This window comes from Ambystoma mexicanum, chromosome 1q, assembly GCF_040938575.1.
Source record: "Ambystoma mexicanum isolate Mex_15411 chromosome 1q, UKY_AmexF1_1, whole genome shotgun sequence".
Lineage (NCBI taxonomy): Eukaryota > Metazoa > Chordata > Amphibia > Caudata > Ambystomatidae > Ambystoma > Ambystoma mexicanum.
In genome coordinates this window covers 1408835047-1408861869 of record NC_090922.1, presented here as the reverse complement: position 1 = coordinate 1408861869, position 26823 = coordinate 1408835047, and the positions used below count along the sequence as shown (strand labels likewise).

General features: G+C 49.3%; 1 protein-coding gene across 2 annotated transcripts in view; it reads right to left on the bottom strand.

The window, feature by feature from the left end:
* The window catches only part of LOC138548445 (vitamin D3 hydroxylase-associated protein-like), a 726529-nt gene that overhangs the window by 340284 nt on the left and 359422 nt on the right, over positions 1 to 26823 (bottom strand). For both annotated transcript variants that reach the window (XM_069642277.1, XM_069642276.1), the window contains exon 6: positions 19758 to 19798. In XM_069642277.1, the coding sequence (XP_069498378.1) occupies positions 19758 to 19798 (41 nt within the window). The remainder of the gene's footprint in view (positions 1 to 19757; positions 19799 to 26823) is intronic.

The following is a 26823-nucleotide window of genomic DNA, read 5'->3' as shown; positions in this document are numbered from 1 at the left end:
CCCCTCTCTCCCTTGAAATAGTGCCCAGTCACAGGCTTGTTTAAGTTGCTTTTATGTTAAGACAGGCAAAAGTACAAACAAGGAGTTGTGGGCTGCCTCCGGTCTCCGGGGCAGCCCACCGATGGTGTCGGGATCACCTGACACGAGAGGTGCGCCGGGTATCAGCCGGCGAACCTTGCGTAGGGGAGCACCCTGCGGCGCCCCGTGTTACCGGGCGCAAGACTCACGATGCGAGGGTGTCACCCCCAGTTGTCACAGCCGCGGCTCTGAAGCACTCGGGCCGCGGTACACAAGAGGCCACGTCCACATGGCAGGCCCACACACAAGGAAACACAGACACGAGTTGCCACTTCCTCGGGCTCTGCTGCTCTGCCCTCGCAGCGCCAGCAGAGCCCCTTTTATTAAAGGAGCACGTGAGCGTCATGACGCAGTCACGACGCTCACGTTACCCACTCAACTAGACTCCCACACAACATCCCTCCTTTATTATGACCAAACAAAAAACAAACAAAACCCACCACAGACATTTGGTGCATTCCAGTCCGTGCACCACCTAACCGCTACTGAAACCCAAGAATTTTTTTGACACCGCAAAACAAACAGGTGTATTCCAGTCCCCACACCATGGGGCCCTATGACAGGGTCCTCCAACTCAGAAAATCCCGGGATCAAACTGGCCCCCGGCGCTGCTGCAGGACAAGAAGAATATATTCTCTTCGTACTCCTCCCCCATATCATACGGTGCACCTTGGGGGTCCTTCTCCCCTTCACCTCACTCCCCCCTGATGCCCCCGCCATGCCGGCTGGGGCTGGAGCGAGACACACTCGTGCAAAATGGTCTCCTTTCCCGCACCTTCCACAGATTTGTCCCATCGCCGGGCAGTCCTGCGGGTGTGGCAGATCCCACCCACACTGATGACATATTGTGGCACTGGGGTCTCTCTTCAGCCAGTCTCCCCTCCTCATCACTCTTCCTACTGGCCACCTGCCGACAGCCGCCACCTCCTCAACCTTCACTTGCTGCGTGGGGGCCTCCATCTTTAGGTGGTGTCTAGAGGAATCCATGGCCGAGGCCCGCACCTCCGCCAGTTCCTGGGCCCGGCCAAGCTCCAGTATTCGATCGAGGGTCAGCGCTGGGTCCCTCAGAACCTGCTTGCGCAGTATGGTGGAGCTGCAGCCGTAGATGATCTGCGCTCTGACCTCGTCTTCCTCGAAGTTTCCCAGATCGCAGGACAGTGCAATGCCACGCAACTTGCCGTGGAATGCATCGAGGCTCTCCCCTTCTTCCTGCCTGGCACACCTCATTCTGAACCGTTCGTAGTCCCGGTTGACCATGGGTCGGAGGTACCCATTCAGGGCCATGATGGCAGCGCCGTAGGACTCATCCGCTGGCCTTAGTGTCTTAAACAACCTCTGAACAGCCAGTCCGGCGGAGTACAGGAGCGCCGGGCGCTTAGCTGCATCCTTGATCTCCACCGCAGCGAAGTATAGCTCCAGGTTCTCCACCCAGGCCGCCCACCGGGACCTCAGACTTGCAGGCGCCCCCAGGATATCGAAATGGGGTATTGGTGCCAGCTGACCCCGACATACTCCCTCGTCGTCTGACATGCTGACAGCCGCTGGGAATGCCAACTGCAGTCACCGGTGCTGATAGGTGGCCACCGTTCTTCCTGCCCAGGGGCGCACGAGCACTCCAAGTGGAGCCGCAACCCTCGGGTCTGACACCCCTCCAGACAGCAGGAGGAGATACTGTCCTATTTTTCCCTTTTACTGGGCCGCCTTGTGAATCTTGAGGCCCCTTCTGGTAACCAAGGTGTATTTTCTTTCTTGGGCCCGGCCGTTGATGGGCCTCCCTTTTCGGCGTAACCAGGCTCTTCCCTGCGGCGGCCTGGGTGTAGGAGTCTGCTTCCCTCCCCCTACACGAGAGACGGTGATATGGCCCCGTCCCTTTTCGTTTGTTAGGCAGTCCTCTCGAGTGGAGGGCACGCCCCCTTCCGGCCGTACCGCGGTCCGAGTCCGGAGCACCCACGGTGAGTTTTGATGTTTTAACTCCTTTTTAGCAGCCCATTCGATCATGGGCTACCGGCTCCCTGGCTGCCGCTTCAACTGCAGACGGCTGTGTGACCGCGTCTGCCTCACCAGGCCCACGTGGTGACTTCACTCGGCCTGCGCCACAGTTGGAAACTCCCCTTTCAGGGATGGAGGTGAAGGGCCTCGGCACCGGGTGCCCACTGTCAGATGTGCATCCCTGGGCCGCGGCTGCCGAACGCGACCGCACACGCGGCCTCTTTGCTCCACCCCACCTCTCACACGCCTTCATGCAGCGCACCGCCGGGGCCAGGGGACGGGTGCCGGAGTCTCCCGAAGACACAGGGGGCACGTGGGCACCAGGTCCACCCACCGCTCCTTCCACACACGGCCGACACCGCGACACAGGGTACTGCAGGGCCAGCCTCGCCTACTACGCTGGCTCTTCCACACGGCCGCCGACCGCGGCCGTGTGTGCGGGTCGTTACTCCCGCCTGCCACAAACACCAAACGGCAGGCGCGACTTCATCGCCAGTGTTGTGGGCTGCCTCCAGCCTCCGGGGCAGCCCACCGATGGTGTCGGGATCACCCGACACGAGAGGTGCGCTAGGTATCAGCTGGCGAACCTTGCATAGGGGAGCACCCTACGGCACCCGGTGTCACCGGGCGCAAGACTCACGGTGCGAGGGTGTCACCCCAAGTTGCCACAGCTGCGGCTCGGGGGGTACTCGGGCCGTGGTACACAAGAGGCCACGTCCACGTGGCAGGCCCACACACAAGGAAACACAGACACGAGTTGCCACTTCCTGGGGCTCTGCTGCTCTGCTCTAGCAGCGCCAGCAGAGCCCCTTTTATTAAAAGGAGATTGTGAGCGTCATTACGCAGTCACGGCGCTCACGTTACCCACACAACTAGACCCCTTCACAACAGGAGTGAGAAAATGAATAAAAACGGCCCAGTCCTGCTTTCATAGGACCGTTTAATTGTGACCACGTTAGTTCCTTACACAAATGAGTGAAACTGAATGAAGCTTTGCGAGAAGACGCGTGCAACTCATGTCAGTTGTACGAGCTCTGCCAAGGAAATACTGCTGGCTGTGTTACACGGAGCACAAAGGCCAGTTGTAGGGGTATAGATCTTCCCACTTACCTTATTAACTGAGCCAGTGGTACACATTACTTCATTCACTACATGTTCTGTGTTCGACTTTTCATTTTCAATTGCCAGAGACTGACACAAATCTTGGTCTTTTTCTCTTGCTATCTGTTGTTGTTTATCTTTGTTCTCGATTCCGACCAGTGCAGCAGCAGGTCCAGTAACAGCCGTTTTTTGAGAAGGTGATATGGCCTGTCTCTCTACCGATGGTTTAGAAGAACCATTGTGTTTTTTTTATGGTAGGGTTCAGGGATTCATTTACTGTATTTGATTTTGAAGAGACAACGCCTCTGCAGCACATCAGGTCAGGTTTCACTCGATCATCATGTCTTAACAATTTAACTGCCTCTAACAGGCCTTCAATAAGGTTGTCTTTTGAGGTTTGCTCTCTCGCTGCATGGTCACTAAGTCGCTGCTGCCACCGCAAGGTTAACTAAGCTTAGTGCTCCAACTGAGTTTGCAGGAGTCCATTGAAGTTTTCCATTTGTGTTAATTTACTTGAAATGTTCTGCAACATTGCTGCTTTATCTTTGGAGGCCTCATTCAATGATCATACAGCTTGACAAACAGAATGAGTGCTACTGATGTGGCGGGTAAAACGTTGCTGTGTATTTGTATTGAGGCAGCAGTAAATAGATTTGTCTTATGGTCAGAGTCCATCGATTGTTCCAGCACATTCGTGGACATGTTTTCTTTGTTTTGACATTTTCGAAAGCTCAAAATATTGATTTGAATTGTTTGAGAAAATCCATCTGCTCTGCCAGACCTTGTTTTTTCTTTCTGTAAGAGACTTCTTTCGTCGTGTGCGGCAACTGATGTCAGGAGCCCCATGTCTCCTTCACAATTTTCAGCTGACTTTAAAACTTTTTGTGTGCGTTTAACTTGTTCCAGTGGAGAATTAGAGAAACTTGCAAATAGTTTTTCCTTAACCCACAAGTAGTCGGTTTTCAAATGCTCCGCCAGTCTTGCCTCACGAGCCACAACATCTGTTTATGTCTACACCAAGGTTGTTGGTGGGTTCAGTTGATGCCACTCTTGTTACTACATCTTCAAAATTACGTTCTTCCCTTAAAACAAGGTCAGCATTCACATTGTTTTAGGCTATCTGTGTTGCTCTGTTTGTTGCATCTAGTCGTCTTGGCTTCTGTTGCCCAACAATTGTTAAAAAACCCGGGCTGAGCAATCACATCACTATCCTTAGTGGTATGATTCATAGACGCTGTCATGAACCGTCACCTACGTCCCTTCTGGACTTCGTGGTCCCTGACCCAAAGGGGATTGAATGCAGTAATCCTTCCAACATGGCCGCTTAACACGGAACGCTGCTTGCCAGTCTTAGCACTCCACGCTCTCCGTTCTACTAAACAGACACGCCCCCGCGGCTCTGCGCGTCTCAATGCTACCGCTTGCTGTAGTTGGACGTGTGTTGCCAGAGTTTGCTCGGGGCTTTCTGAATCCTGTTTCCCGGTTCCTTGAATCCCCCTTCCTTCCTTCTTTCCCTCAAGACGTACCTTTAACTTCCTGGATTTTCGCCCGCGCTCGGGTCTGACCGAGGACCCCAGTACATATCCCAGTTCTGGAAACAGTTATGTCGTATACTGGGAATCCAGCGTGCCTTGTCTTCGGGTTATCACCCACAGACCAATGGAGCCACTGAACGAGTAAACCAAAGCCTGGAACAGTATCTATTGCTTTGCCACCAAGGTCCAGGATGATTGGTCTCTCTTAATACCTGTGGCCGAATTCGCTTACAACAATTCGGTTCACTCAGCTATCAAAACCAGCCCTTTCTTCTGTAGTCAAGGATTTCATCCTTCAGTCCTACCGTCCATTCTTCCACACCCTACCCCAGTTCCTGCGGTTGATTCCTGGATTGAAACACTAATTAATGTGCACAAGGAAGCAAAGGATCACCTAGAAAAGGCCCGAAGAGACGTTAAACATTATGCTGACTCCAAGAGAAGACCAGGACCTTCCTATGCAGTAGGCGATAAAGTCTGTTTATCCTCGAAACTCCTTCCCCGTCACCTATGACCAAATAAATTGTCTCCCAGGTATTACGGGCCCTTTTCTATAAAAGAAATAGTCATTCCAGTGGCCTTTCCACTCCGACTACCAGAGCCATGGAAAAGGATCCACCCAGTCTTCCACACCTCTCTATTAAAACCATATGTTCAGCCCTCTCGAACTGCTCCAAGATCTACCCCAGTAATTGTCAATGATCAACTGGAATATGAAGTCTCCAGAATCTGTGACTCTAGGTACCGACGTGGTCAATTACAATATTTGGTCGAGTGGAAAGGTTATCCTCCCAGTGAGCGCACCTGGGAACCCATATCAAACATGAATTCCCCAGGCCGATTCGAAGGTACCATCTTATCCATCCAGGCAAACCCAAAGGAGCTGGGCATCAGTGGAGGCATACTGTCATGAACCGTCGCCTACGTCCCTTCTGGACTTCGTGATCCCTCACCCATAGGGGATTGAATGTAGTAATCCTTCCAACATGGCCGCTTAACACGGAATGCTGCTTGCCAGTCTTTGCGCTCCATGCTCTCCGTTCTACTAAACAGACACGCCCCCGCGGTTCTGCGCATCTGAATGCTACCGCTTGCTGTAGTTGGACGTGTGTTGCCGGAGTTCGCTCTGGGCTTTCTGAATCCTGTTTCCCGGTTTCTTGAATCCCCTTTCCTTCATTCTTTCCCTCAAGACTTACCTTTAACTTCCTGGATTTTTGCCCACGCTCGGGTCACGGCTTTCCGTGTCTACGAGTCCGGACATTGTTCATTTCTGGTCTCCGTCCTGGACATCTGAACATATCCTGGAGTTGGATTGTTATCCTCACGCTGGAATCCGAAGACCAGCACACAGGTTTATACAAATCCCGGACCATGCGAAAGAAGTCACCAAAGAAGGTCTCAAACAAACAACAAAAACAGGTGAGAAGGGGAGAGACTTGTGACAGAAACTGTATGATCACAGTTTCCAACAGGTCTACTGATTCCACTGGTTGCAGATACCACTGTTGTGAAATCATTCAGGTTTTTTGCTGTTATTTCAAGCGCCTCCTCATTTAAACACTTGCGAGCAACAGTTTGAGGATCCTCTGGTCTTTCTGTTGAAACAGGTACTTCCAATAGCTCATTGTCAGTTACAACAAAAGGCTATAGAACAGCGCTGAGTTGCCTACTTCTCCACTAAACGGCATCATAGCGTTAGAGTCAACGGTATCCCGCAACACCAGGCCAAGACCTTGTAGCGTTAGCAGCTCGTTCGTGTCAGTCCTAAAGATGGCAAGACGGGTAAGGTGCTGATCTTCAGATTGACTATAATTTGTGTAAGTCACACATCATCACATATACCACTATTTTATGGCTAATAGATCATAAAATTAATCTCAGCCCCTAGACAAAATTCTCAACATCACCTAATTGCAGTTAGCCAAACCAAGCTCGTCCAACATTCTTATCACCTCTGCAGTCAAGAAAACCTTGTTTCCTCCACTCAGCCTATACCATACATCTTGCGCCAGGTCTACCCTTCCAATTGCAAAAATCTACTCAGAATGCATGTTCTGATGGTTTTCAAAGCCGCGCGTTCTACCATTAAGTGCAGCAAGGTCTCCTTGGACTCTTTACAATAGCGACACCTTTCTATGTTTTCCAATCTATGAGCTGATCTCACAGCCAGTATTTCCCCTGTGGGTAGTAGGTTAAGACGGAAGCGCAAAAATTGGTTCCTTATTCTAGGACACAGGAATTGCTTTAGATATGTTGGCAGTGTGCCCAATGGTTTATCAATTCTGGCCCAAGTGGTGTGAATTTTATAGTTCCTAACCATAGTAATAGTCTCAATCCAATCAGTCTCTTTTGACCTTTTTTTTTAATGTAGTCCGGATTTTCATGCAACTCTCTCCCATCCTTATTACATTTAGACAGAATGATCTTAGTAGTGTTAGCCATATCAATGAGAAATGGGGAGTTGCTCGACTCAAATTCTCAAAGAGTGTTGCTCATTGGGTTAAAGATTTTTTCCATTAGAGTCAGGACTTTCCATTGGAACCAGTAGGCCAAAGAAAGTAGCCCCAGTTCAAATCTAGTTTGCAAAGGTAGCGGGCGCCCCTCTCTCGACAGAACAAGGCATGATAACCTGTTCAGTGGTTATTAACCACTTGAGAGTTCGCAGCCACTGCTTTTACTCACTGTGCCTTTCACAGATGGGAAATATTCATTTGCATATCAGTCTTTGTCCTGCCCAGGGGCAGTCCAGCACCGAAATGCAATGGCAATTCCAACCTGAACGAGAGTACCACCAGCAACCCCATACACGTGTTTCACCCTTGTTGGGGATCATCAGTGAGGTGAAGCTGATGCCTCTCTAAGCACAGTGAGAGGGAGACCACGTCTGGTTGCCCCCAGGAGACCTAGGGTTACCAATCCCAGGTTCCTTGAAATTTAGTTTGCAAAGGTAGCGGGCGCCCCTCTCTCGACAGAACAAGGCATGATAACCTGTTCAGTGGTTATTAACCACTTGAGAGTTCGCAGCCACTGCTTTTACTCACTGTGCCTTTCACAGATGGGAAATATTCATTTGCATATCAGTCTTTGTCCTGCCCAGGGGCAGTCCAGCACCGAAATGCAATGGCAATTCCAACCTGAACGAGAGTACCACCAGCAACCCCATACACGTGTTTCACCCTTGTTGGGGATCATCAGTGAGGTGAAGCTGATGCCTCTCTAAGCACAGTGAGAGGGAGACCACGTCTGGTTGCCCCCAGGAGACCTAGGGTTACCAATCCCAGGTTCCTTGAAATTTAGTTTGCAAAGGTAGCGGGCGCCCCTCTCTCGACAGAACAAGGCATGATAACCTGTTCAGTGGTTATTAACCACTTGAGAGTTCGCAGCCACTGCTTTTACTCACTGTGCCTTTCACAGATGGGAAATATTCATTTGCATATCAGTCTTTGTCCTGCCCAGGGGCAGTCCAGCACCGAAATGCAATGGCAATTCCAACCTGAACGAGAGTACCACCAGCAACCTTTGTTAAACTATTTGTTAAGGAACCTGGGATTGGTAACCCTAGGTCTCCTGGGGGCAACCAGACGTGGTCTCCCTCTCACTGTGCTTAGAGAGGCATCAACTTCACCTCACTGATGATCCCCAACAAGGGTGAAACACGTGTATGGGGTTGCTGGTGGTACTCTCGTTCAGATTGGAATTGCCATTGTATTTCGGTGCTGGACTGCCCCTGGGCAGGACAAAGACTGATATGCAAATGGATATTTCCCATCTGTGAAAGGCACAGTGAGTAAAAGCAGTGGCTGCGAACTCTCAAGTGGTTAATAACCACTGAACAGGTTATCATGTCTGTTCTTGCGAGAGAGGGGCGCCCGCTACCTTTGTTAAACTATTTGTTAAGGAACCTGGGATTGGTAACCCTAGGTCTCCTGGGGGCAACCAGACGTGGTCTCCCTCTCACTGTGCTTAGAGAGGCATCAGCTTCACCTCACTGATGATCCCCAACAAGGGTGAAACACGTGTATGGGGTTGCTGGTGGTACTCTCGTTCAGATTGGAATTGCCATTGTATTTCGGTGCTGGACTGCCCCTGGGCAGGACAAAGACTGATATGCAAATGGATATTTCCCATCTGTGAAAGGCACAGTGAGTAAAAGCAGTGGCTGCGAACTCTCAAGTGGTTAATAACCACTGAACAGGTTATCATGTCTGTTCTTGCGAGAGAGGGGCGCCCGCTACCTTTGTTAAACTATTTGTTAAGGAACCTGGGATTGGTAACCCTAGGTCTCCTGGGGGCAACCAGACGTGGTCTCCCTCTCACTGTGCTTAGAGAGGCATCAGCTTCACCTCACTGATGATCCCCAACAAGGGTGAAACACGTGTATGGGGTTGCTGGTGGTACTCTCGTTCAGATTGGAATTGCCATTGTATTTCGGTGCTGGACTGCCCCTGGGCAGGACAAAGACTGATATGCAAATGGATATTTCCCATCTGTGAAAGGCACAGTGAGTAAAAGCAGTGGCTGCGAACTCTCAAGTGGTTAATAACCACTGAACAGGTTATCATGTCTGTTCTTGCGAGAGAAGGGCGCCCGCTACCTTTGTTAAACTATTTGTTAAGGAACCTGGGATTGGTAACCCTAGGTCTCCTGGGGGCAACCAGACGTGGTCTCCCTCTCACTGTGCTTAGAGAGGCATCAGCTTCACCTCACTGATGATCCCCAACAAGGGTGAAACACGTGTATGGGGTTGCTGGTGGTACTCTCGTTCAGATTGGAATTGCCATTGTATTTCGGTGCTGGACTGCCCCTGGGCAGGACAAAGACTGATATGCAAATGGATATTTCCCATCTGTGAAAGGCACAGTGAGTAAAAGCAGTGGCTGCGAACTCTCAAGTGGTTAATAACCACTGAACAGGTTATCATGTCTGTTCTTGCGAGAGAGGGGCGCCCGCTACCTTTGTTAAACTATTTGTTAAGGAACCTGGGATTGGTAACCCTAGGTCTCCTGGGGGCAACCAGACGTGGTCTCCCTCTCACTGTGCTTAGAGAGGCATCAGCTTCACCTCACTGATGATCCCCAACAAGGGTGAAACACGTGTATGAGGTTGCTGGTGTTACTCTCGTTCAGATTGGAATTGCCATTGTATTTCGGTGCTGGACTGCCCCTGGGCAGGACAAAGACTGATATGCAAATGGATATTTCCCATCTGTGAAAGGCACAGTGAGTAAAAGCAGTGGCTGCGAACTCTCAAGTGGTTAATAACCACTGAACAGGTTATCATGTCTGTTCTTGCGAGAGAGGGGCGCCCGCTACCTTTGTTAAACTATTTGTTAAGGAACCTGGGATTGGTAACCCTAGGTCTCCTGGGGGCAACCAGACGTGGTCTCCCTCTCACTGTGCTTAGAGAGGCATCAGCTTCACCTCACTGATGATCCCCAACAAGGGTGAAACACGTGTATGGGGTTGCTGGTGGTACTCTCGTTCAGATTGGAATTGCCATTGTATTTCGGTGCTGGACTGCCCCTGGGCAGGACAAAGACTGATATGCAAATGGATATTTCCCATCTGTGAAAGGCACAGTGAGTAAAAGCAGTGGCTGCGAACTCTCAAGTGGTTAATAACCACTGAACAGGTTATCATGTCTGTTCTTGCGAGAGAGGGGCGCCCGCTACCTTTGTTAAACCAGTTCAAATCTAATTGACGGCATTGGCTTCCCCATAGGGAGGTTCAATACCCTTTTCCATATGTGACCCTCAATCCTGACCCACGGAATAGTTAGGCTCACCGGGTTGATTTCCATCCCATACATTATCTTCGGGACAATCTTACCTACGTAAAAACTCAGCAAAGGTTTTATTGTAAACTTACAATATTTACTGTACGCCTACTTCATTTGGTAGATCAATTGTTTGTTGCTGTTGAGTATTTGCTTGATGCTGCCCTCACGATATGTTCTGTCCCACAACTGAAACTAACTCCCTGTGGGGTACTATCTTGATATTATTTACCTGCCAGTTAAATTTTACTCTAGTCATCTTTGGATGGGTTAACTGGATAATTTGGCACATCTTTTGATTAATAACGAGCCCATTCGCTTCAGCATATTCAGTCATTTTTGCTATTAAACGCTGTAAATCTACCGGTGTATAATCTATAAGTGCCAAATTGTCTGCATAGGCCAACCAGTTTATTGATTCTCCCCCCAATTTGGGTGAGACCAAGCCAATATCTTTCATTGCCTGGTGGAAGTCAGCCCTGACAAGGGTAGGTAGGAATGGCACAAATATGCATCCCTGCCATAACCCTTTAAATGTTCTGATTGGCACTGTTAGAGCCCCTTTGGAATTCAGTCTTACTTTTATCCAGGTTTCTTGGTGGATGTGTTCAAGTATTGCGAGAAGCGGTTCTGGAATTCCCCATGCTTTTAATTTCTTCCATAAGAGTTCTACGAGATCAAATGCTTTAGAAAAATCTATTAAAGCCACAAATACTCATATCCGGCTACCCCAATATCTCTTCACAATTTTATCCTTCAAAATTGAGAAAATTAGGCCATTGAGCGTTGTGCCCATCCCCTTTCGGAACCCAGGTTGTGCTTATGGCAGAAGACCTTTTTCCTTCAACCAATCATTCAGTTTATCCAGAACGATTGTGGCAAATATTTTACTATCCGAGTCCAGCAAGGCGATGGGACGGTAATTCAATGGGTCCGACTGTCCCCCTTTTTTTATGGATTCCCTCCAAGATTGAGGTATCGTACATTTCCGAAGGATATCCTTAAAGAGCAGATCCAGAAAGACGGCCCATAATTTAACTTTATTTTTAAACACTGCATTGAATAAACAATTAGGACCACATGCAGCAGACATGGATGCTTTTACTATTATTCTTCCAATGTCTGATGCCTCAAATTCTACTATCCACGGTTCATTACCATTGGCCACCTTGCTGGACCCTTCAAAGCCTGTACCATTAATATTTGTCCAGCAGATAAACCACAAATCCTCAGACACCTGTATAGAGTGAAGCACATATTGTGGATGTTCATTGTCATTTATTAATGACCAAAATTGCCTTGTGTCTTTTTTAATGAGTACCTCCAGCATCTTCTCCCCAGTTGTATTAGTCATAGGTGGTCTTATTTATATAATTTTCTGTGACATATTAATTATTTCTCAATTGTCTTGGTAATTCACTCCCCCTTTTTTTGCCAGACTTCTTTATCAAAAGAGTATTTATGCCATGTATCTGTTAAGTGTATTATATGTGGGGTCTCCTGGTCCAGGAGAAACTCATTAAATCCCTCAACTGAGCAATTATCTAATAGGGCCTCTCTGCTCACACAATCCACATAATCTGTTAGCTTCTCATTTAATGTCCTGCCCTTATACCTATATTTTCGTATGCGGTTTCCTGAAGGATTCACCAACATATCTATAGGGCCTTGGCTACTTAATTCATTTATATTCATGGACAAATGAGTAACTAACATGTTATAATCACTCACTGTGGTCTCCTTCTCTGCAAAAAGATTACACATATCTAGCAGTGATCTAGAAACTAGAATGTAATCATATTGTAGTGCTTGATTACCCTTGCTTCCACGTACTGACCATTTTATTATTAGGATCCATCACTTTATTCAAGATATAGAGGTCCCAGGTCATGCAGAGATTGTCCCATTTCTTCCTGTTCAGTCAAGCAGACAACTTAAATCGAAACCCATCATTGACACAATCCGTATTAAAATCGCCAGCTATCATCACCAGCGAATCAGCCTTACTCAACCATTCACCAACTAATTGGGAGATATAATCAATATATCTATCTAGGGTGTCTAACTGATGGTTCCAATATTCGTTAACCACCAACAACTTCCTTCTCAACCCCTTGCATACCACCTCTATTTCCGCAGCCAAGATAACTTCTACTACATTAGATAGAATACGAGATGACATAATTTTGGAGTTTCTTGTAGCCAAAATAATCCACTCATCAGTCTACCTATATTCGGTTTCTCAGCCTCTTGCTGTAATATGGTAAACCCGTCTCGGGACAATTTAGTACTAAGCCAGGTTTCCTGAAAGGTAATAATGTCATACTGCTTGAACATTTGTTTTCTGACCTCAAAGCCGAGAAAGCTATTGTATCCTCTTGTATTCCAATTTAGACATTGCAAGTTCTCATTTGTCAGAGGTTCGCCTGACGCCCCTTGCTCCCATTAATTCGTTTTTCAATAACTGGAGGACAGACAGGGTCAACCCATGTTGCTCACTTAATGGGGTCTTAGTTATCACCTTCTCATTTGCACTATTTGTGAGCAAGCTTTTCCATACACTTTTTTTCCTGATCCATTTCACTCTGCATCACTCCTCACATAGAATCAGAAAGCATACTCCTCACCTCCTGACGTTCTTCATACACTACACAACCATACTTCATTATTTGATCTCTTTCCTCCAAAACCATATGTCGACTTCCAAGCCACTTCTGCAAGATCGCATATGCCCTCAAAAGGAGAACTGACATATGTTATATCACAAGTCGATAGCTTTGCCAGACTGCTGGCCTGCCTCAGTAAAGTGAGGATAGCGGATCTATTGAGCACAATATTCAAGTCAATGTATTGGCACATTTCAATATATGTAATGTTCGGGTCTCGTGCTGACTTCAACCTCCATTCACCATGGATCCCCTTATCGGGTTGCTGGTTCTCATTCCTTTGTGACATGCACTTCCTGGTGCTATGATTATCTTCCTCCTGTGTTGTTTTTGTTATGCAAAAGAGGTTCCTCAGGCGATCCATTGGTCCCACCCTGGGTTGGTATTCAGCCGTCCCGGCTGCTTCCTCGTCCTTCCCCGGACCTCCTTGACCTTATTTGGGACACTCAATAGTTCAGCCCCTGTCGTTAAGAGTTCTGGGATAGATTCCTGTGTGGGCAGAATCCCCACTTGGCCTTGCGTGGGACATTCCTTACTAGTCGTAGGGCTAGAGAATAGCGAGACCCATTGTTCCTTAGCTTCTGCTGCCGTCAGCCTTTCTTTCACCTGTAATTTCCAGGAACACAATTTCCCCTGATCGATACTGCCTTTGTTTCAGGCCAGTGATGCCGATCTAGCAATACTTAAACTGACATCTTTGCTGAAAAGTGCTAATTGGTCTCTCATTCTTCCCCAAGTTGATGTTTGATGGGGTGTCAGAGGAATCACTGTCAGATGTAATATATTCTCCAACTTCAATTAGGCTTATCGATTCTCTTTCTTGATCCATATCCCTAGATGTTTCTTTTTCTATGATGGCCCCATCACATGTAATTTTCCTAGTTTGCTGTTGCCTACTCCGTATATTTTTGGTGCCTTATCCCTCTTTGACATTAACATCACATCTCTTAGATATTTTCTTGAATCTTTCTTCAATTGATTCCTCCTATCATTCAATTATTTCTTCTTTGCTTTTCTTGAATTCTTAATTGAGAATATTGTTTTCTCCTGGGGTACTTTTGTTGTAGTCGTAGATACTTCCTCCATACTTTCATTTGTTCCCACTGCGTTCTCACTTGTGCTATTTTTATTTTTTTGCATGTTAAAGCAGCTAGTACTCAATATGTCCATTTTACATTTAACTCCAAAAGGATTAACATATGAGCTCTTACCTCATCCCTGATATTATCATATAGGGCAACTTGAGCGCTCAATACAGAGTTTATCACTGAAATAGATGGTGATGACAATTTTATACATTTGTCTGCTTCACGTGGGGTATGATGTAATGTGTTCGATCTGCTTGCTTCTGGGTCTTGTGCAAGATTACTTATTGACATTAATCCCACTAGCTCAGGTAATAATCCTCATAATAATGTTCATCAGGACTCACATAACAATCAGCTATCCCCCCTTATGCATATGTTCGGGGAGGCGCATGCCCTTGTTGACCGTGGTTTCTCCTTCTACACAGCCCAGCTCTTCAACACCCTCCAGAAAGCTAATATCGCTCATATTGCCTCTAAATTCAATTCAGCGGGTGGACAGGTGTTCTTTGCCATGGTACGCGCCCCCACAGGCTTAAAGTAGCTTTGTTGCCTCTGTGACATACCAGGAGTCAATTGGATTTCCCCCCGCATTTTCATCTTTTGGAAGTGTAACTTGCATTTGCGTTGTTTCCCGCTGAATATTGGGAATATTCTCAGTCCCCATAATGTTTGAGGTTTGTTTCGCCCCAGGACAAATAGCATTAAGTAGACAATTTTCTTGCTGTAGTGTAGGTGGTGCTGCAGTCACAGAATGAGTCCGGCTAATCAGATCCCCCAACATCGCATCTCAGAATTCTTGGGGTTGCATTACTAGTTCAGATGATAGAGCCTTAGATCCTGTCTTCTGTTTATTAGTCTGATGTCGTAGAGCTGTGACTGTCAATGTAGATTGCTTCTTTCTTGTTTGGACTGGTGGCATCATTGAATTTTACAGCCTATTCTATGCCAAAGATTTTGCAGTTTAGACTTAGTTGGGACGTTTCCTGATGTATAAAGTTTTGATCCTTAATCGTTGTACCGGTGGACGAGAAGCTCCAAGCTTATGCCCATGTTGCCTCCTCTACCAGGGTACTTTGCAATCGTGCTAAAAAGAAAAATGTTTAGAGGAAAAGCACCACTGTAGTTCGAATGTACTCCAGTTAGTTGCCTGATGGGGCTTGATATATCTGATATATCTGATCCTGTCCAACGTTCCAGTGGGAGCCCCGTCAGCTGTACTTTTAATGGGTCTCTCCTCTTTCCGCAGCTACTATTTGATGTAACTGAATGTCCCTCAGAACCTGCTTGCGCAGTATGGTGGAGCTGCAGCCGTAGATGATCTGCGCTCTGACCTCGTCTTCCTCGAAGTTTCCCAGATCGCAGGACAGTGCAATGCCACGCAACTTGCCGTGGAATGCATCGAGGCTCTCCCCTTCTTCCTGCCTGGCACACCTCATTCTGAACCGTTCGTAGTCCCGGTTGACCATGGGTCGGAGGTACCCATTCAGGGCCATGATGGCAGCGCCGTAGGACTCATCCGCTGGCCTTAGTGTCTTAAACAACCTCTGAACAGCCAGTCCGGCGGAGTACAGGAGCGCCGGGCGCTTAGCTGCATCCTTGATCTCCACCGCAGCGAAGTATAGCTGCAGGTTCTCCACCCAGGCCGCCCACCGGGACCCCAGACTTGCAGGCGCCCCCAGGATATCAAAATGGGGTATTGGCTGATACCCGGCGCACCTCTCGTGTCAGGTGATCCCGACACCATCGGTGGGCTGCCCCGGAGACCGGAGGCAGCCCACAACAACTCCTTGTTTGTACTTTTGCCTGTCTTAACATAAAAGCAACTTAAAAAAGCCTGTGACTGGGCACTATTTCAAGGGAGAGAGGGGATAGTGCGGAAGTGCCTGCAGGTTATTAGAGCCTTTGAGCTTCCTCTTGACCTACTCTCCTTGATTGACTTTACTTATATCTTCCTCGTCATCTGACATGCTGACAGCCACTGGGAATGCCAACTGCAGTCACCGGTGCTGATAGGTGGCCGCCGTTCTTCCTGCCCAGGGGCGCACGAGCACTCCAAGTGGAACCGCAACCCTCGGGTCTGACACCGCTCCAGACAGCAGGAGGAGATACTGTCCTATTTTTCCCTTTTGCTGGGCCGCCTTGGGAATCTTGAGGCCCCTTCTGGTAACCAAGGTGTATTTTCTTTCTTGGGCCCGGCCGTTGATGGGCCTCCCTTTTCGGCCTAACCAGGCTCTTCCCTGCGGCGGCCTGGGTGTAGGAGCCTGCTTCGCTCCCCCTACACGAGAGACGGTGAGATGGCCCCGTCCCTTTTCGTTTGTTAGGCAGTCCTCTCGAATGGAGGGCACGCCCCCTTCCGGCCGTACCGCGGTCTGAGTCCGGAGCACCCACAGTGAGTTTTGATGTTTTAACTCCTTTTTAGCAGCCCATTCGATCATGGGCTGCCGGCTCCCTGGCTGCCGCTTCAACTGCAGACGGCTGTGTGACCGCGTCTGCCTCACCAGGCCCACGTGGTGACTTCACTCGGCCTGTGCCACAGTTGGAAACTCCCCTTTCAGGGATGGAGGTGAAGGGCCTCGCCACCGGGTGCCCACTGCCAGATGTGCATCCCTGGGCCCCGGCTGCCGAACGCGACCGCACACGCGGCCTCTTTGCTCCACCCCACCTCTCACACGCCTTCATGCAGCGCACCGCCGGGGCCAGGGTACGGGTGCCGGAGTCTCCCGAAGACACAAGGGGCACGTGGGCACCAGGTCCACCCACCGCTCCTTCCACACACGGCCGACGCCGCGACACAGGGTACTGCAGGGCCAGCCTCGGCAGACTACGCTGGCTCTTCCACACGGCCGCCGACCGCGGCCGTATGTGCGGGTCGTTACTCCCGCCCGCCCAAACACCAAACGGCAGGCACGACTTCGTCGCCAGTGTTGTGGGCTGCCTCCGGCCTCTGGGGAAGCCCACCGATGGTGTCGGGATCACCCGACACGAGAGGTGCGCCGGGTATCAGCTGGCGAACCTTGCATAGGGGAGCACCCTACGGCGCCCGGTGTCACCAGGCGCAAGACTCACGGGGCGAGGGTGTCACCCCCAGTTGCCACACCTGCGGCTCCGAGGGCACTCGGGCCGTGGTACACAAGAGGCCACGTCCACGTGGCAGGCCCACCCACAAGGAAACACAGACATGAGTTGCCACTTCCTGGGGCTCTACTGCTCTGCTCTCGCAGCGCCAGCAGAGCCCCTTTTATTAAAAGGAGCACGTGAGCGTCATTACGCAGTCACGGCGCTCACGTTACCCACACAACTAGACCCCCTTACAACAGGAGTGAGAAAATGAATAAAAACGGCCCAGTCCTGCTTTCACAGGACCGTTTAATTGTGACCACGTTAGTTCCTTACACAAATGAGTGAAACTGAATGAAGCTTTGCGAGAAGACGCGTGCAACTCGTGTCAGTTCTACGAGCTCTGCCAAGGAAATACTGCTGGCTGTGTTACACGGAGCACAAAGGCCTCCGTGTAACACAGATCTTACCACTTACCTTATTAACTGAGCCTCACCTCGCAGCTCCGCACCCCGAACGCGGAACACCGAACGCACTGCTGCACACCGCTGCACTCCGAGCAGGGTGTGTGTTTTGAAAGGTTCCTCTTCAGAAAATGCTAGCAATAGAAAACAGCTGATGCTGTTTGGAAATACACAGCACTGCATTCCAGTGCACAAGGGACAAAAGGTTTATGCTGTGTTAAAAATCCAAAAAAGCTAATGGAAGCAGACAGTGCAGAATTCATATGTTATGTTATGTTACTTTGCATTTATATAGCGCCTTATGTACCATTGGTATGCGCTGGTAGGCACTGCATTATCAAAACCACAACTACAGATTTTCATATTGTCGATGGCTGGCAAGCGGACACATGCCATGTGACTCCATAGCTTTTCAGCCAACAGTGCTTTACATGCTAGGTTTAGGCACATACATATTATGCAAATGCAAAGTGGTGTTGGTTGAAAAGCCAGGACTGGTTTAAGGGTGGCCAGTCTGTAGCTTTGATCACCACTTGCTAGGAATTCACTCTCCAAAACCTTAGGTGGTTTGGCATTGTGGCAAAATGTTACCTGCACATTTAGAACGCTTTAAAAATGAGGAAAAGCAGAACAATGTAGGTTTGTGCGACCACTCAGCTCAGCAGTACATCTTCAGATGTCTACTTGTGTAAAGAAAGCACACACATTTAGCCATGAGTTGCACTTACTAACAAGAGGTGCGGGTGATGCACTTTCATGAGCATTTAACAATGATGTTCTTAAGTTGCTGCTTCTGTCCATGACTGAGCTCTCGATATCGTTTTAAAAACTTAAGCACTGGATTCTTGGTCGAATTGGAAGGGAGACATTTTATGAGAACAGTTATTTTGCCCGAGATGCAAACCTGAATTTCATGCAGTTGGGTGTGCTGAGCTAATGACACTGGGTTATTGAAAATGACTCGTATGTGTTGTAAAACAATATGGTTACACAGATGAACCATTATGAGGACAGTATCATTAAACAGTAAGCCCAGATGCCATTAAATGAACATTGGAAGTTTAGGATGTTTAAACTACTGTAGCTATAGGAAGACACTATTTATAAATCAAGTGGCTGCAGGGACACCTGGTTTAGATATTTTGATTGGCACAAAAGCTTTTTACAGCTGCAATCATCACATTACATTTAGAAGGGTGCTTACAAATAGCAATGGCATCCCCATAACAGCACAAAGTTTGCTGAAGGGAGACACTTTTGGTGGTGGTCCAGAAGAGGATGGGCTACAAGTGAGCAGAGACCTTGAGCCTCATTACAAGTGTGGCGGTCCGGAAATAAGGGCACCGGTTTTAACGTACCAGCACCCTTTCCGTACGCCACACTACACCTCTACCTGCAGGGACCGTTGCTCCCTGCAGGTCTGAGCTGCCGGGCACAACGGACCCAGTAGACAGACATGTCACGGAAGCACTGGCGCTGTTAGCTTCCGTCTCCCCACTCCCATGGAGCCCTATGGGACTCCACTGGAATGGGAATAACATTTTCCGGTGCCTAACTTCCTGATGCACCAGGACTAGCAATGTCCCGGTGGCTCCGGGATATCAGGTGCCAGAAAAGGGTCACGAGTCCGGCAAACTCGTAATAAGGCCCATTGCCTGCATTTGGCACAAGAGTGAGTATTTAGTGGGGATATAGCCAAATGACACCACCAGAATGTGGGACCATCCTCAAGCCCCCCCCCCCATGCCATTAGTATTGCCTCAAATGCATCACCTATGAGCCAAAATTAAAAAACTGGTAAGTGAATTAGTTAGGGGAGAAAACGGAGGGTAAGGGGTCTCCCCCAAGGTAAATAAAACCCAATCTATGTTTCTAATCTGCATTACACTATCGGGAGCACACAGTCTAATGCAATGAAAGGTCTGGGATCTGTTGTAAGCAAATAGGGGAACAATAGGCATATTACTAAAGACAATAGTTGAGCAGATAACGCTCATATCTCACCTGTGTTCTGCGTAGTTGATCTGGTGCTGTTGCCGCTCATGCTGTAACGTGAAAGACAGAGATAGAAACAGTTTGAAGCTGCATCCTTACATTTCTCACACACCAGTGCATATGCAGGTGTATTAACATGTGGTGTACCCAGTGTAGGTTGTGAATGAGTGTATAAAGGTAATGAATGAATGGGAACTTAAAAGAGACCATTCTCACTGTAGGCTACTACCAATCCAATTATAATTGTCAGCTAAACAGTGCCTTTACAATACATTTAATTGAACGAAATGCAAAACCTGATGATAGCAGTTAAATTAAACAAGCACTGGCAAAGCCAATCATTTTGGCGTTTGAAGCTTTTCTCTACATTTTGCATTTATTGGCACTGGTGTGCAAGGAGGAGGGTAATAAGGTGTGCAATAGAATGAAAAGGGGAAAAGAGAAAGGGAGGTAGTTATTTATATCTCCTCATTGGCTCACCCACTCCCTCCTTCACTGTAGCTCTCTGGCCGGCCACTCTTGGCCCTCTTCCTGCTCCCACCTGTAAGGCTAAAAACCTTGGCGTCATCTTCGACTTCACACTCTCCTTCTCTCCTCACATCTCTGACATCTCTAAGAACTCACACTACCAGCTGCACCTCTTGAGAGGTATTCTTCCTTTCCTCTCCTTCCCCCAGAAGCTCACTGTCTCCAGAGCTCTGGTTCTCTCCAGGATGGACTATTGCAACAGCCTCTTTCTAAATCTGCCTGCTTCTACTCTCTGCCCTCTGCAACTTATCCAGAACAGGACTGCCAGACTTGTCCTTGGCCTCAAGCCTAGGGATCATATCTCTCCAGGACTGAAATCTCTGCACTGGCTCCCAGTGGCTGCAAGGATTAAGTTCAAAACCCTCTGCATTGTCCACAGGGTCTTCGGGGCACTTAGAAGCACTTGTGTATAGGCGCGTTATAAATGCCATATCATATCATATATATCACAGAGGTGCTAGCGATAATGAGCAAGAGGACATATGAGTGATAAGTGGTGGGGTTAAGAAATAAAGCAAGATTGTCAAAGGAGGGATGAGAATGGTTAGAGAGAGAGGGGTAGGCTGGGGTCTAGAGAGAGGAGGGTAGGGTGCATCGGTGTAGAGAAAGGGGTAGAGGTGGTGAGCGTAGCAAGAGTGAGTCGGTGGGGATAGAGAAAGTGGTGACAGGAAGGTAGTGGTAGAGAGTTGGCGTAGGGTGGGTAGTGGTACAGAGATTGTGGGTAGAAAGAGTGGGAGTAGGGTGGGAGGGCTTAGAGAGAATGAGGTAGTGTGGGTGGAATAGAGAGAGTGGGGATGGGTAGGGGTAAATAGTGGGGTAGGGTGGTTGGTGGTGGTAAAGAGTGAGGTATTGATAAGTATGGTGGGTGTAGATAGGGTGGGGGTAGATAGTGTGGGGCTATGGTGGGTGGAGGTAGAGAGGTGGGGTAAATGGTGGATGGGTTTAGGGTGGGATTAGAGACAGTGGGAGTAGAGCAGGTAAAAGGAGTGGGAAGGGTGGGGTTAGAGAGAGTGGGGTTGGGTGGGTGCGAAGGGGTAAAGAGAATGAAGCGGAGGTGAGTGGGGAGAGAGAGGAGTGGGTGGGTGGATACAGAGAGAGTGGTGGAGTGAGTGAGTGGGGGTAGAGTAGGTGGGTCGGGAGTGAAAGAGTGGGGGAAGGGTGGGGTTAGAAAGAGCAGGGTGGGGTGGGTGGAAAGAGTAGAGAGAGCGAGGGGGGTTGAGTGGGGGAGAGAGTGGAGTGGCTGGATGGATGTAGAGAGTGGGGGTTGGGGATAGAGTGGTGGGGTGGGTGAGTTGGTGGGATAGAGTGTCGGAGGGTGGTGGTATTGGTTGGAGGTGGAAAACTTGAACAAAGCAGCCGCGGGAGAAATCATCACCCAAAATAGCCCAAACGAAACCAAACCCGCACATATAATAGGGGTGTGTGGGATGGTGAAGAGAGAGTGGGAGGGCGGTGGTTGGGGGTAAAGATTTGTGGTAGGGTGGGGGTAGAGAAAGTGTAGGGGGTGGGTGCAAAGGGGTAGAGAGTGGTGGGGTGGGTGAGTGAGGGTGTGGAGTGGGTGGCTGGATGTAGAGTGGGAGGGCTAGGGGGTGGATGTAGCGTGTGGGCTAGCAGGGTACTTGGGAGGACTCGTTGAAAGTAGCCCAAAATAGACCAAACGAAACCCACCCAGCACATGCAATAGGGGTGGCTGAGAGGGGGTAGAGAGATTAGGAGGGTGGTGGGTGGGGGTGGAGTGTTGGCATGGAGTGGGTAGTAGTAGAGAGACAGCCTCAGGAGCACTAAAAAGACGGACCTGGCTTTGAAAGTAGTCTCAAAATAGGCCTCCTGGGGCCTCTATACCTTCAACTCTCTCTTACTAAATAGCTTCCTTATCGTTCTCTTCGCAAATATTTGCCAAACCCAAACACTAACAGCACTGCATATAATCATTTATAATAATAATAATTTGAAATGTATATAGCACTTTGATCCAAAGAGCTTTACATAGCACATAATTACATACATTATTATTACCCAATTGAACTTGGTGCATGGCAACACTATCCATTCCATTTGAGTGACTCTAGCCCAGTTCTGTTTTAACTGTGGATTCTGGGATTTGTAGTCATACATTTCTCCATTATAAACGCAAGACTACAAGTCGCGGAATGCAAAGTTAAAAGTAGGACTGGACTAGTGTCTGAAAAAGAATGGGTAATGTTAGCAAATTTGGTGTACTCCTTAAATGGTTCTATGTCATTTTATCGAAATAAATGACTATGGGGTAATTTGCTTTAATTTTGTTTTTGGATGGCCCACCATACCCCTCCTTCCCACTTCGCTACCACCCCTTCTCCAAGCCCCTCCCCACGCCTCTTTACCCCTCAACCTGCAAATACATATTAAAAGTCTAAGTAATTTCGAAGTAATGATATCGAAGACAATTACTGTGAATTAATTTACTTCGGTAAAATAACAGGAGATCCTTTAAATATTACAGCATATATGAAAAATAATGCGTTTGTAATTTAGTTTAAGAAAAAGTATTACTAAAGCTGTCTTCCCCATAAAACTATCTTTAAAAATAAAAAACATGCTATCGGCCTATTCACTTCATCTCACCTTTACCATGTGGGCAAACTACAAAAATCATCTAGCCTGCCCTCCATCTCCCTCAGCCACAGTACACAAAAGGCTGGCAGTAAACAAAATGTCAGCCACCCCAATCCCTACATATATACAAATACTATCTATGTGTGCCATGACCGTGACGACGACAGGAGAAAAGAAAATGGAGGAGGCACCCCGATAACCCGGGCGGTGTCCTCCTCCTTTCCTCCCCGCTCCCCCACTTGGACGAGGGGGAGGCGCCGGCAGAAAGCGCGGCAGAAGAAGGGAAAGCCTGCCAAGGGCTACAAAGAAAAGGGGCGGGGCACCCCTTTATAACGGGCGGGCTCCTTACTGCAGGCAGTATCCAGCCTTTGCAGAAGGACGCACGCCAGCAGTTTCCAAGAAGAGGATTTTGTTTTCAATGGGACCTGTTCGTGTTGCCGTTCGTTCGTGAGGAAGTGTTGCTGTGGTCCGTACAGATTGAGAAAGGTTCCGGTGTTGGCGGGTTCCAACGAAGGAGGAACGGCGTTGCGGCAATGAAGGAGCGTCGGGTAAGGAGCTGGGAAAATAGAGAGCAAAGTGGGACCCTGCTGAAAGGCAAGGGGAATCTGCTGCGGGTATGTCGGGATCAGGATAAAGTGAGGGCTGGTACAGGAAGTAATAGGCAATCCAATGGGGCGGTCGCTCTTGTAAAGAAATAGCAGTGTTGGCTGCCACAGTTCTATGTTGAAGTGGTTCGTGCGCTTACGAATTAAGGGGGTACATTTGCAGCGTGGCAGCAGTTAACACCTGAGGACCGGCAGCGGGCGCCTACTGTTAATAAGGCTAAATGTCATGGCAGGAGTTTGCCTTGTTTTAAAGTAATTGTGCAACGTGCAGCACTTCCGGTGGCGCCGGCTGGCATGCCAGAAAAAAACTGCCCCGACATTTTTGCTCACTTTTGTGGGCAGGGAGGGCACTAGGTTTAATGGAAGATGCTATGGTACTCTGTGCATAGGTGTTTACGGTTACCGTGTTTGCGGGGGGGAAGGTTAGTAAGGCCGGCGGTAAGCCCAACGTTGCAGCACCGCTGGCTCTCGTGTCATACTCATAGAATGCTGGATGGGGACTGAGACTGGGTTATAACTTGATGATCGGAATCCCCAGCCGATCCACTTAGGAGCATGAAGTGGAGCATCAGCGAGGGCGCGCAGACCTAAGAGGCTTGTGGGTTGCGAGTATAGCCTAATGTAATATGGAATAGGACGATGAAAGGGGGATGTAAGGGCGGAAGTGGTGTTATCGGTATCAAAGGATGAAAGCCCTACTGCACCCGGCTGGTGATGTTGCTGCCCCAGTTCCCCCAAGGGCAGGCAGAACAACGGGAGTGTTGTGGGGGAGAGTTAGCCTAATAAGATATGGAGAGGAACTTGTTTAAGGGCGAGGTAGAAACGAAGGGCAGGAGGGTTCCCCAGAGCAAGCTCACCCTAGTTAAGGCGGAGTTCCAAGTAGAGAGTGCTAGGGACGGAGCTGGACCAGCACCTCTTGGGATCCTAAGCAGCAGGGGTGTCTGGTGGGGGCAGTGAGGGCTCAGATTCCCCGAACAAAACTGAGATCTCTCAGCCCACAAACGCCTGCAGGGACAGGCGGGTCTCAGGCACAAAGGGTTGGGAGAGTTGTGCCTACTAAGAAAGTGGTTGGAAAGAAGGGGTGGCAGGTGGCTACACGGCTGGGTTAAGAGGGTTTGGGTGACGAAGCACAAGAGACAGACTCCGGATGAGCCAGGAGAAAGCCGGAAGGGTCTTCGCTCTTCTCAGACCAGCGCCCCTTGGGAGCCTAAACGACAAGGGCGTCGGGGGGGGACAAGGGCTCAGCTTCCCCCAAGGAAACAGCACTCTCCCTGCCCAGGAACAGGCGCAAAGGGTTGGGAGAGTTGGGCCTATACTGGACTTTTGGGAAGAAAGGGGGAAGCAGGTTGTTGGACACGGAGCAGTCACTGCATCTTCCAAGTTATTTCCACTAATGTATGCAGTGTGGTTTTTATGTTGTTGTGGAAAATAAATCTGCAGCCTTTTTATGGCAAAAAACAAAAACAAGACTCATTCTACACATTTCTGGGGGGGGGGGGGTAAAGTGGAATGAGCAACTGCTATATAATGGGTCCAAAATGGACGGATGCACGAGTTATGCAAACCCCCCTCCCTCCACCATGTTTACTTTAGATAAAAACAGAGTGTCTGGCATCAAAACAGGACTTCCCACCACCCACAAAGCTTGCGCCCCCTCCTTTCCCAAAAAGCCCCACAGTAAAATGTTTAAAAAGTTCATAGCTGTGGTGTGCTTCCCCTTTAAGCAATAACGAGTCCCTGCTAAGGGCTCGTGCTGGTGTCACATGTCTGTTCACCATGTGACTAAACCAATGAAAGAGATGAGCGGTTTCTTGCTCGAATGTCTTGACCAACTGAATCCTGCCTCCTGTGTCATTCTTGGCAGCACGATGCTGGTGCTGCGTAGCAGGCAGAGAGCCTGCCTTGCAAGGCCCTCCACCAGGATAGTGCCCTGGCCGGGCAACGCTGTCCCCATGTTCCTCTGAAGCAGCAGAACACCAGCAGGGCAACTCTGCATGCACAGGCCAGTACCCCTGCTGGGCAACAGCAGTCATGTGGCCGGGATGGCCTGGGTGCCCCTAGCGAAACCTCAGGTTGGCTTGTGTGCCCGTGAGCCACCCCGAAACTGGCTGATGGTCCCCTGAGGTACCCAGTCACAACAATGGCGACGAGGGAGTTCCGAGGCTGCTAATTGTGGTGTCACATGTCCCGAGACGCAGGGTCACGTGACACACGAGGAAAGGAAGTAGAAATAAAGGTATCACCGGAACTTGCGTCTTAACGCCAGTCCGGGTTTATGCAGCAACGAGTGTGGTCCTGTGGTTCATTGCTGCGCCGCCCCCGCGCACTGCGAGAACAGCGCGAGCCCCGCGCGAGGCCCTCACCTCGCATCCATCACGCCTGCCGTGCCCGGCAGGCGAACATCACACTGGCGACAACGGGAGCCGTCGCACCCACGGACCCGCGCTTACAACATCGCGGAGCCGGCAAGGCAGTGACGCCGGCCCCGCCCACCATCAGAGATATCCACCCGCGGCGGCGGAGAGTGGCCCAGGGCCCCAACAAGGAAAAAAAAAAAAAAAAAAAATTTTTTCAACAACACCCCAGGAAGCAGCCTCATCAACCCTGGCAGCCGCATCCAGCAGATATCACCACCCACATGACAAGTGCGAGGCAATCCACGCAGACCACACGCGGCCTACCATGCTAAGACGCCGCACGTGGGACCACGCGCTGCACGCACACCAGGCCCAACTACCACAACACGGTAAGCTGCAACACAGCGCCGCAACACTGCAAAGCACAACATGTCCGACCCGACGTTTAGCCCATCAGAGACCAGCGCCAGGTCCACGTCGAGGAGGAGCCTCACTGATGAACGCACTGACCCCTCGCTAACCACGTTCATGCCACCTTTCGACCCGTTCACCAACGGAGCAGCCATCAGATGGGAAATATGGCTACAACAGTTTGAGATGCACCTTGATGCGAGAGACATTACGACGCCCAAAAAAATGCGCACCTTTCTCCTCCTCAACATAGGATCAGCCGCCCTGCGCCTATTCAATGCCACGCCAAACAGAGGAATCGATGCCAACTACGCCGCAGCAAAAGCCGCTCTTTCCAACATGTTTAAACCAGACCTCAACCCCGACTACGAGCGATTTCACTTCTGCATGGCAAGACAACGAGAAAAGGAGACAGTGGACAAGTTTCATGCTCGCCTTAGCGAAATGGCTGTAGGATGCGAATTTCCAGACGAGGAGTTCGCCATCCGCCTCCAAATCATCAATGGCATCTCCTCTGAGAAGCTGAGGAGAGCGATACTATCGGAGAAGAATGTACGGCTATCACGCATCCTCGAAATG